At 51.6% G+C, this 10,859-nt stretch overlaps 2 protein-coding genes across 3 annotated transcripts; both read right to left on the bottom strand.

Moving 5' to 3' along the window:
• Positions 1 to 306: 306 nt before the first annotated feature.
• Positions 307 to 3,851, bottom strand: CD74 (CD74 molecule). 2 transcript variants are annotated; one of them, XM_010719143.3, is made up of 9 exons: positions 3,698 to 3,851; positions 2,634 to 2,809; positions 2,408 to 2,499; positions 2,251 to 2,313; positions 1,957 to 2,052; positions 1,748 to 1,835; positions 1,192 to 1,380; positions 987 to 1,043; positions 307 to 827 (listed from the first exon to the last, which is right to left on the bottom strand). In XM_010719143.3, exons 1-9 carry the CDS (start codon positions 3,769 to 3,771, stop codon positions 820 to 822), a joined length of 843 nt encoding a protein of 280 aa, XP_010717445.1. In that variant the 5' UTR covers positions 3,772 to 3,851; the 3' UTR covers positions 307 to 819. The 2 variants fall into 2 exon arrangements, with proteins under 2 accessions (XP_010717445.1, XP_010717446.1); XM_010719144.3 differs by lacking the exon at positions 1,192 to 1,380.
• Positions 3,852 to 8,006: 4,155 nt separating this feature from the next.
• On the bottom strand, positions 8,007 to 9,958 carry RPS14 (ribosomal protein S14). Its single transcript, XM_010719141.1, has 4 exons — positions 9,808 to 9,958; positions 9,463 to 9,624; positions 8,893 to 8,969; positions 8,007 to 8,117 (listed from the first exon to the last, which is right to left on the bottom strand). Exons 1-4 carry the CDS (start codon positions 9,954 to 9,956, stop codon positions 8,050 to 8,052), a joined length of 456 nt encoding a protein of 151 aa, XP_010717443.1. The 5' UTR covers positions 9,957 to 9,958; the 3' UTR covers positions 8,007 to 8,049.
• Positions 9,959 to 10,859: the final 901 nt, after the last annotated feature.

The following is a 10,859-nucleotide window of genomic DNA, read 5'->3' as shown; positions in this document are numbered from 1 at the left end:
TTCTTTCTTTTTTTCCCCCTGAAAATTGAATTTATTTTTAATCCAGGATAGTTGCAAGCCAGTTGGCATTACTGCACAACTTGAGTTGCTTACAAGGCTTTCGTATTGAAAACTTTATTTGAAATAATTAGCTTCTGATTTCATTCAAAAAGGAAGTATTGGGTACGTGCAGAAAAACTCAAAGCCCCCCCACCTCCAAGGTTAGCTCCTCTTCCCCTTGCTGCCCCCTGTGGCTGTTCCTCAGCTGAAAGTTGTGCATCTATCTTTACTACAGCCTTCAAAAAAAAACAGAAATAAACAACCCAAGAAAGATGAAGGAAGGTTTAGTGCTCTTAACAGTACTCCAACCTACAGGGGTTAGATAAGCTCAGGAAGGTTGTTTTGCTGCTTTTAATGTTTGTTCAGTGAAAGAAAGCATTAGTGGCTCATTCTTCAGCAGGGGTGATCTCTGCATTGCTGCTGCGGGTGCTGGGAGAGGTGTCCTGGGGGAACAGGAGAAGGCTGGGAACCAGGTGGCGTCCCTCACACAGTGCCAGAGTTGCAGCTCACATCCCATTAGCAAAAACGACTGGGGCTACCAGAGCTGAAATCATTTTCCACCTCTACCCCCGGGTCAGTAAATGGAGCAGTCGCACTGCAGCCCCAACCAACTGTGGTCCACCCCAGGTCCTGTTCTGCAGCGGGGGAAAGGACGTAACTGAGATCAGGGCAGGAATGCTCTAATTGTCTTCGGGAAAGCAAGGTAAGAGCAGAAAAATGGAGCAAAAAAAGGTGGACTGAGATGCTGAAGGCTGGATGGGCATCCACAGGCGTCCTCTTCTACTTGGCTGATTTGAAGGGAAGAGAGGAGGGAATCACCAGCTGGCTCTGAGTCCAGAGAGCCTTGTACCCCTGCATCAGCGTGCTGCCAGCAGTCCTGCTGTGGGGAACTGGCAGAGCAGAGCTCCTCCAACCCCCTGGAGCACATCAGCCCCAGGGCTTCTTACCTTTCAGCATGTCCACCCCGGAGAAGATCATCTCCTCAGGCTCTGTCGGGGTGGGCGCTGCAAAGGGACAGCAGCAGCTCAGTGCCACGGCCCCATCCCTCACCCCAGAATGGTGAGCAGTCAATTTTGCCCCTCCTTGGCTCTCAGTTGCCCCAGCCCTGGGCCCCTTCTCCTCTCCCTGCCTGTTGCTCCTCCTGCCACCTACCCGAGCAGTCCAGCTCTCCCCGGGTGGCAGTGCCCTCAATCCTGGTGCCATTTTTGTAGCAGCACCAGCAGTAGCCTGTGCTGGCAAAGCACTGCTTGGGCAGGTAGTCGCCGTTCTCATCGCATTCGGGGCGGAAGCGACCCGGATGGACACCACCGAAACTGGCCTCTGCCTGGCACTTAGTTTGCACTAGGGTAATAAAAACAAACGGGACAGGGTGAGCACCTGGGACCTCAGGGCACACGGAAGATCCTACTGGGGAAACCAGCAGCAGAACGCTGCCTTGCTCAGGAGTGTCACTTCATTGGATTTCCCCAAGGAAACCCATCTACCCTAATGAGAGCCAAGGGTAACGATCTCACTGACGGGTGATAGTGACAGAGAGGGTTGGAACTGGTGCTTTGGATTTTGGGACATGGCTGTTTCCAAAGGCCTCCAGCAGGAGGCTCAAGGAAGAGGAGGCCCTGAGGAGGGCAGGGGACAGCAGTGTCGCTGCCGTGGGGGTACGCTGCTCCCAAAGGCTCAGCCCCGACCTGCAGCACCCACACCCCAATACCTTTCTCCGCTGGGATTGCATTCTGCTCCTCCTTGGGGCTTTTGGCCATTTCAAAGAGCAGCCACTTGTGCATCCAGGCCTCAAAATCCTGAGGAAGGGGAAGCAGAGGGTGAATATGGAGAGGTCCTGAGCCCAGCGGGCACCCAGCCCACCAAATGCCAACAGGACTCGCTGCTGGAAGGGATGGGTAGGAGAGAACCAGCACTGACCTTCCAGTCCATAGCACTCATGGTCTTCTGCAGACGCTTCATGTTGCCCAGCATGTCGTCCTTCAGCTCGGGGAATGTCTTCCTGGGGTCTGCTTTCTGCAGAGTGAGCATTGAAGTGAGAGATGGCAAAGAAAAACAAGGAGCTAAGGCTGGAGGGAGCACTGCTTCTATAAGCACTGCTGGGACTGGAGCTCTACCAGCACCGAGAGCCCCAGGGAGCTCAAAGCATGCAGTCTCATTACCTCCTGCAGAGCAGAGAGCAGCTGTGGGGCTCAGATGGGTGGGAGAGCTTACCAGCAGCAGGTGCCTGACTTGATCCTCAGTCTTGTTGCTGCGGGGTTTCATGGCCTCCAAGGGCTGCAGAGAAAAAACACAGAATGGTTGGGTTGGAAGGGACCTCACAGACCATCCTGTTCCTGTTCCAAACCCTTGCTGAGGGGGCACCTCTTACCATGTCACCAACAGAGGGGGCAAGAGGCAGCACCTTCATGGCCATAGGCATGTTCATCATGGACATCGCCATCTTGTTTGCTGGCTGGGTGTCTGCCAAGGACAGAGCAGTGTGAGGGCACGGCCAAGCAGGGTCGCTCTGGCTTCCACCAAGCCCTCAGTATCTCCTGGGGTTGGTGGTCTAGCAGGACCCAGTGCCCATCCCCAGCCCTGGTGATGCTACTGACTGGTGGGCATCCTCCTCTGCAGCGACTCCAGCTTCAGGCTCTGCGAGGTCTTGGTCAGCTTGCTGATCTGCCCGCTCTGCTGGTACACATAGTAGATGGTGACGGCCTGGCCAGCGATCAGCAGGGCCACCAGGATGGACACCGCCGACAGCACGCTTCTGCGGCCGAGTGTGGATCTGCGGGGCAGGAGAGGGAGTGCTTGTGGGGCCAAACAGCAAAACAAGGTGCCCTGTGGTCCCCAAGCCTCACAGTGCCACTGAACCCAGACTGCTCCGAGCAGTGCACACCCAAAGAAACACAAATCTCTTCTAAACGATGAGTGTGACGTCAGTGCTTGGGTGGCTGCCACGCACTGGGAACCGAAACCACAGCTGTGAGCAGAAGGGCTTGGCCACGTGCTCAGGGCTTAAGAGTGCGACTGCACATGGATGCCAAAGAAAGGCAAATGAAATAGAAAATGTCTCCTTAGCATGGCTCTGAGCTGTGTCCTGCCCCCGGGAGCCAGCCCTGCACTATGGAATAAGGCACCTACAGGTGCTGCCTGGCAGAGTTTGGACCTGGCCATGCTGCCAGCCTTTTCTGCCCAGAGACTGATGATGTCAGTGCTCCTGGGATTTTTGATTGGCTGGAAGTGTTCGAGGTGACCCCCCCCCACACTCCCCCCAGACCCAGCACAAAGAGTTTGGGACACAGAGGGTGGCTGGGACATGGGGGTGCCATAGCATTCCAGCAGGACACTGCAGCCATGCTGCATCCCCACCCACTCCGTACAGCCAAGCTTGCAGTCTGTCAGTTGAGCTGTGCCCCCGATCCACTCCTAACCACGACATGAGCATATCTGCCCCACAGCCATGCTAAGTGATCCCCCATACACCCCATAACCATGACACGAACCTGCCCACCCCACAGCCACGCCATGTCCCAACCACCCCACAGCCACGCTCCGGCCCTTTCTGCCCCACAGCCACACAGCACCCACTCTCAGCCCCACACAGCACAACTCCTCCATCCCACAGCCACACAGGGTCCTCCCCACTCCCCCACCCACGTCCCTGTAGTGGCACCTCTCGTTGTTCCCAACGGGGAGCACCCCACTGCTGCCATCGGAGGAGATGAGGTCCCGCTGCTCCTCAGCCATGGCTTCACCACTGCTGCCCGATGGGGAAATGAGAGCCCCACAAACTGCTGCTGGAAATACCCCAACTAAGCACCCCCCGCCCTGCCACCCCCTGGGAGAGGGACAAAAAAAAAGCGCCATTGGCTGCTGGCGCTGCATCACCTGTTGCCAGGCAGAGTTCTGTGCCGAACGTCTCTGGTCCACAGTTGATGCCAGGTCCCATCCGGAGCACTGCTGCTGTTGTGCTGTGGTTTGCTGCCTGTGACACGGGAAGCATCTGCTGGTGTCACCGGTTACCAGGCAGACTGCCCGGCTCCGCTCCATGAAGTTTTAAGGCTGGAGCAGGCACAAGAAGGCTTCTTGAGTAAATCAGTCATCTTTCCTGGGGCAGCACAGGAGCTCCTGCACCTGCAGGGATTGCTCAGCAAGGAGACCTCTTGTTGGCTGAGACCTGCTTGAGGAACAGAGACTCATCCACAAAGAAAGGGGCAGGGACCCACACAGGACCTCTCTGCACTCTGCTGTGAAGGCATTAGCATCTCACGTCTTCAAAACCAGCAACACACCCTTGGCATTTAAAAACAAAAAAGCCATAAAACCACCCTGTGCCATTTCCAGCCCTCCCTCGCCCAGCCAGCAGCTGGGGCACAGGGTTTGCACAGTTCTGGCTCACGCTCAGCTCCTTGCAGGGAGAGAGGGCTGTGAGCCCCCAGACAGCCTTGGCCCAAGGGGTGCCAGGAAAAGCAAAGGGGAACTCAGCAAGTGAAAGCAGCACGGATTTCACCGAGCTCTGCTCTGGGCAAATTTTTTCTACTTCAGGATGCTTTGGGTTTTTTTAAGGATATCTTTGCGTAGGGCTGTGGCATTTAAAATTTATGTCAGTAAGTCAATGGTTTTCCCAGGAAGATACTGACCTTTGCACCACTGTTCCTTTTTCTCCATTGTTTTCTGCACCCCAAGGCAGCACCTGCACCCCGCCCTGCAGCCCTGTGTCCAGCACTGCGGGACCTCTCATCTGCAGAGCAGACACAGACCCGTGTCCTTGTCTGACTCACAGGCACCTAAGAGCTGAGCACAACACTGCTCCCATCCAAGGCTCCAGCCATACGGCAGTCAGCACAGCTGTTTTATGCTGCCCATGGACATCATGCTGCTACGTACAGGGGGAATCAGCTGTCTTTTAGGGCAAACCAAGCCCCCCAAACATCTGGGATAAGGAGCAGTCTTATGGCTGAGTTGAGACTTGCGTGTTACACACAGGGCTTGACCTGAGCACAGCAATTATTTCAGGCACGGAGGAGGAAATAACCTTGTGGGCATTTGTCTGTCGTCACTTGTTACCAGGCAAAACTTGCATTTCACAGCCTCTGTTCTGAGTCGGCCACAGCAGCACGTTCCTGGCAACATGCAGCCCTGCAGAGCGATGCGGAGCATGCTGCACAGTCAAAGCCACAGCATTCACAGACCCACCACTGCCTTGTGTACCAGTGATCAGCTTGTGCTCTGGGGTGTTTTTGCAGGGCTGGCAGCACCACGCATGGCTGCAGCAGCTCTGCTGAGGCAGGAAGAGGCAGTACCCACGGAGCTGAGCCCTGCTGGCCAGCCAAGCGAGGCCCAAGGCGTCCCTGTGTGCTCCCACCACCACATGGCTGTGCCCTTCTCTTCCTCACTCACCATTTCTCCCTGGGATTTCTTACACCAATCTATGAAGCTGCTCCAAAGACGTCAGACCAGCTGAGAAATAAAAGCAGTTTTCACGAAGTCGCATTTTGCCATTCAGCCCCCAACCCACGCGCTGCGTTTGGCACAGTGGGAATGCCCTGCCCACGGCACAGCACTATCGCTGCAACGAGCAGCACGGCTGGGGGTGACAGCAGCTCAGGCTGGTACAGACCCTGCAGAGCTCCTGCTCTTGGGGATTAAGGGCCAACAAAGCACGTCGCCTTCCTGCAGAGGGCAAAGCTTCAACACCTGTGTGAGTCTGAGCAAACCTTCCCGCAGGGAGGAACTGCAGCACCAAGAGGAGCATTAGGTCCGGACTCGCCTTGCCTTGGGTTTGACATAAGAGCTACGCTGTTTCTTCAGCAGTTCGCTCTCTGAGTAAAGCGAAGCTACACGGGATGCTGCCCATCAGCCCGAGCCTTTGCGTGGGAGGGATCAGCCATGCAGACAGAGCTGCTTCCCCTCATGTGCCCTCCAAGCATGAAAGAACCAGACACCTTCCTTTTTCTGGGCCTGCAGGGGTCAATTAGATGTGACATGATGGTTGTGCGCTGCCATGGTTTCCAGCTGCTCCTCGCTGACCCACTGAGCAGCAGGGAGCTGGAATCAATCACAGACTGTCAGCTCTGCCTTAAGAAAGTCCGTTAATTTGTAGAGACCTTCAGCAGTGCATCAGAATGTCTCAGCCTGACATTCCACTGAGACCTCCTGTCTTGTGGGCAGCGCAGCTGGCTGAGAAAGCTGCCTGTGCCAAGAGATCAGCACTCCTGCCTGCCTCCCATTTATGTTCCCAAATAGCCTTACCCAAAGAGACACCCTGTGAAGTGGCCCCATTAACAAAGTACCACCAGAACAAGGTTTAACAGTGAAAACACACCATGAATAGAGCTGTGTTAGCAGTAACACACAGCCCTGCTCTGCATAACTCTGCTCTGCTCCTCCGCAGCACCGGGCTGTGCTCAGACCCACAGTGGCTCAACTCCTCTTGGTTTTTCAGCACTTTCTCCACGCAAAGTTCAAAGAACATTTCAAATACAGGAAAATAGCTGCTTACATAGCTGCAATAATGCACTTTTAAGACAGAAAGGGAAGTTGATTTCTAAAGCTTTCCACAGCCACATATAAAATTACAACTAAAACATGATGGCTGCGCCAAGAGAAATGCTGGCTTAGGAACACGAGCCCAGGCAGAGACTTTTTTCCACAAAAAGGGGAAGTCATGTATTAAGCAACAGCCTGCAGAAAACCCAACCCTGGTTAGCTCGCTCACAGGCACAGCTTTCTTTTCCACAGCAGGGACACCTCTAAAAGATCACAACTAACTCAGAAACCACAAACATCCAAGTAGTTCTGGCTATGAAAACTAAGACGTACCACAGCTTCACATCGCTCTCGTTTCCTCTGCTGTGAAATACATCCCCTTTCACAGCATGGGAGCTACAGCTCGAGCTGGAGACGAGGCTTGACAGGAGCAACGCACCCTGGATCTCATTCAGGCTGGGCAGCTTTGCTAGAACAGAGCCTGCTTTGAGAACACAACAAAGCTGTTAGTCACAGCACCCTTTCTGCTAATGAGGAAGGTGGGTAAGTAAAGGAATCCCATGGAGTATTTCAAGTTGCAAACGTGTTGGAAAGAGCCTATGACAAAGCAGTGAAGTTCTCCGTTCTCATGGCTCATCTGCCATGTAGCTGTGCTAAAATCCCAAGTTCTCATCAATCCTGATAAATAAGCCACAGCTCCCATCACTTAAACCCGACCACAAGTATTTCTGGACAACCACCTCACAAGTGCTGGATGAACTCACTCGCTCCCCGCCAAGCCAGAGTCCCACTGAGAAGCGTGGAATTACAGAGGAGGAAGATGATGACGAGCACCTGAACCACCTACTGCACACTGCATTGCCCAGCAATTGCACGACAGCACAAGGCTGACCCACGTCAAAGCAGGCACTTCTGTATGAGGGCTGAAGTCACCATTTCTTGGGGGAAATTTTGATCATTTCAGCTCTCTTGAAAGGCGGAATCTATTTTAACTGTCAGCTTGACGCTACAAGCATAAAGGAACTCAGTTATCTGAAGCTGTACTTCTCAAATACCACATGCCAGTATGCCTTCCCTTTGTATAAAATCTTACTATAGCCAAAGAAGTGACAAAAACAAGTGATTTCAAAGCTTGGAGAGCCAGGGAAAGCACTTTTTAAAAAGGTGAGAAACGGCATTTATTCATTCCAGATGATGGCAGCACATTTAGTGAAAAGTAAACATTACTGCATGAAGCAGGGCAGGACCATGAAGTGAAGTCACTTTTCTTAAACACATCTGGAAGCATAAACATACAAGCAGCACAGCTGAAAGCAGTAATGGCAGTTCCTTCCTATTGTGTATTCACACAGCAACTCTGTTATGGCAGGACTAACAACCTCACCACAAACAGGAAGCCCCACTTCAGAGAATTCAGAATAAGCCATTCGTGAATGTAATCAAACTAAAGCTGCTCAACTTCCAAGCATCGTTCAGTAAGCAAACACACAGACGAAGTTTATAAGAGAGCTTTAATGACAAAAGGTGCAGCACTGTTTACAGACGACGTCCACGGCGACCACCCTTTCTGCGAGTACTGTCAGAGGGGATGGGGGTGACATCCTCTGTGGGAGAAAAAGAACAAAAAACCCTCTGTTACCTGACAGAGGTACTCCAAGAAACCAACTGGGCAAATCCACACAACCCAAGCAGTCCAGTACCTCGAGCAGCCTGTCACTGCAGAATGAACGGTCTGTAGAAGGTAGGACATCTGTGAACTCACCAAATGAGTTCAACCCCAAGGCTTTTAATGCCTGGGATGTAAACATCCCCATCTCCCGAATCACTTAAATGAAGAAGCCACAGCATTTCTAAAGAAACAGTTTGTGCATGATGTAATTTTGAGGGCAGCCAGTGCTACTATGCCTTACAACTTCCCTACAAAGTTCGGTGATCTCCCTCAAATAGTTCGAGGAACTCAGTTATTTCTGAGTCATGGTCTTAAACCAGGACCAGCACAATACTTCTAGATAACTAAACTGCTGCTCTGGGAAAAAATAAAGTTACATCAGAGGCCCATCAGCATCTCAGCGTACAGCAGAGGTTTATTATGCAGCCAAAAGCTTGGTATCTGGAGTCAATTGACGCCACCTTCTGGTTAACCTTCACTTAAAGAAGATGCATTTGCTCACACTAAATTACACCTACAACAGTGTCAGACAAAGGCTAAGCAGAACAGTCCCAAGACAACCTGTGACACCAAGCACAAGAATCCTATGGCACAGACGCCCACAGAGCTCCTTCTACTTAACAGTCCCTCAAAACCTTTTCAGACTAGCAAGGCTTTACACTGATACACGGAGACATGTGTGCCTATGTATCACGTTCTCCATTACTCACCAATGCGGCCAATCTTCATCCCAGATCGGGCCAGAGCTCTCAGAGCTGACTGGGCACCAGGACCTGGAGTCTTGGTCCTAGAGGAAAGAATCACAACTAATAATCCCTTAAAGATCCACAAGTTTAACATAACGTACAAATAACTGACATTAAAAAAATAAAATAAAAAAATAAAAAAATCACTTTCCCCACTCCAAAATATCCAAATATCAAATTCACTTTCTTCTTCTTCCAGACCCAAACTACTCATATGCTGTCAGGCACACTTTACTGTCACTCTACGGTAACATATCCTCAACTTTAGCAGCATCTCCCTTTCCACTGCCACAAACAAATAAGTAACAGCACACCCAAATCCAACCAACTGAAGATGCCTCTTCAGAACAGATTCCAATGCTCAGTGAAAAGCAATGTCAGCCAGTCACTATACAGTGTGAGACACCCTGTGTCAAAGCCAAACTCACAGGGCACATTTACACTGCCAACTTAGCAGTGCAAGAACAGAAGGAGCAGAGGATGATCAGACACAATCTAGCCCAGTTCCAAAACCAAGCACACTCACTGACATACCTATTCCCACCAGTAGCTCGCAGCTTGATGTGCAGAGCAGTGATGCCCAGCTCCTTGCACCTCTGGGCGACGTCCTGTGCTGCCAGCATAGCTGCGTAGGGAGAAGACTCATCTCTGTCAGCCTTCACCTTCATGCCACCAGTCACACGGCAGATGGTTTCCCTGCAAAAAGAAAAGAACCTATTCAGGAAAAAAGCAGTCCCCCTTTCCTCCCTGAAAAACAGCCTCAAGGAACCGACAGAATCAGGTACCTATTTCTGCGGACATTCTTGTAAAATATAAATTTCTCTTTTCCAAAGTGAAGGAGCCAGGTACGCAGTAAGGTGACCAGTGTGCAATACTCACTTGCCAGAGAGATCAGTCACGTGGACAAAAGTATCATTGAAGGAAGCAAAAATATGGCAGACACCAAACACATTTTCGCCTTCAGCAACCTGAGGTCCCAAGCTGATGACCTGTTCTTCCTTCTTCTCCTTGCCCTTACGAGGTGCCATTTCTGAACAAAAAGCAGAAATATTTCATGCTTGCATCTTCGCTGTATGCCGGTAAGCTACAGCACACAACTGCTTAGCAGGGATACACTTCACAGAGGGAGCTAAGATTTGCTTTATCTCAGCTGTTTTCTGCACATACTACTGCAGCAGAACGTGAGGAAACCCTTTCCATGATGAACAGCACTACTGGGGACTTCCCCTCACTCATTTACTTGACTTAATGGAAGTCAAGACCAGATACAACAAAACATTTATTATAGATCCAGATACCATCACAAAGCTCTCTTGCTCTCCAGAGCTCGAGTACCACCAGGGGTCTTACATGCCATAAGCCACCTAACCACACTGCTGGGTCTAGCTCAAGTGGTGCTGCTGCCTCTGAAGACTTTACTAATGTGGAGGCTGGCAAACATGGCATGCCAAAGTGTTTGGATAGGTGCCTACACATCTACTCCTACTGTACTCTATTGTCAAACACAAGCTCTGAGGCTTTCTACCAGAAAAAAATATAATGATATTATTAAGGAAATCAGCTCAAAGCATGACCTACTTTTATCCCAAAGTTCCAGCCCGATGGTCCTCCCTCTACACAGAGCAGCACTCAAACCTGATTATTGAATCAGGCCTACACAGCCACTCCAACAAAGCTACATCCCCTTTCCGACGTGCTTAGTAAAGGCTCCACCACAGCTTCTATCCTGAACTAACCCTGAAGCTCACACATCCATATAACTCGGCCATACCCACCTCACTAACCAATCAAAGCAAACGCTGAACCACGGGCTCAAACCAGTACGAGCTTCAGTGCGAGGAACCCGCTTCTGTCCGGCCGCCCCCTCCCCCCGATGGGATGCCGGCCCCTTCCGGGCACACAGCTACGCCAGCTCCAGGCTCGCCCGAGGC

Source organism: Meleagris gallopavo, chromosome 15 (assembly GCF_000146605.3).
Source record: "Meleagris gallopavo isolate NT-WF06-2002-E0010 breed Aviagen turkey brand Nicholas breeding stock chromosome 15, Turkey_5.1, whole genome shotgun sequence".
NCBI lineage: Eukaryota > Metazoa > Chordata > Aves > Galliformes > Phasianidae > Meleagris > Meleagris gallopavo.
The sequence above is the reverse complement of the archived record's forward strand: the minus strand, read 5'-3'. Positions and strand labels throughout refer to the sequence as shown.

Bases quoted from the DNA above. Each gene is read 5' to 3' on its own strand.
- CD74 (XM_010719143.3), bottom strand. From the start codon at position 3,771: ATGGCTGAGGAGCAGCGGGACCTCATCTCCTCCGATGGCAGCAGTGGG. The intron at 2,053-2,250 runs GTAAGCTCTCCC...CTCACTCTGCAG, and splicing joins AAGTCAGGCACCTGCTGCTG to AAAGCAGACCCCAGGAAGAC. The intron at 1,381-1,747 runs GTATTGGGGTGT...TTATTACCCTAG, and splicing joins TGCAATCCCAGCGGAGAAAG to TGCAAACTAAGTGCCAGGCA.
- RPS14 (XM_010719141.1), bottom strand. From the start codon at position 9,956: ATGGCACCTCGTAAGGGCAAGGAGAAGAAGGAAGAACAGGTCATCAGC. The intron at 8,970-9,462 runs GTATGTCAGTGA...TCTTTCCTCTAG, and splicing joins CGAGCTACTGGTGGGAATAG to GACCAAGACTCCAGGTCCTG. The intron at 8,118-8,892 runs GTGAGTAATGGA...TTTCTCCCACAG, and splicing joins GATGAAGATTGGCCGCATTG to AGGATGTCACCCCCATCCCC.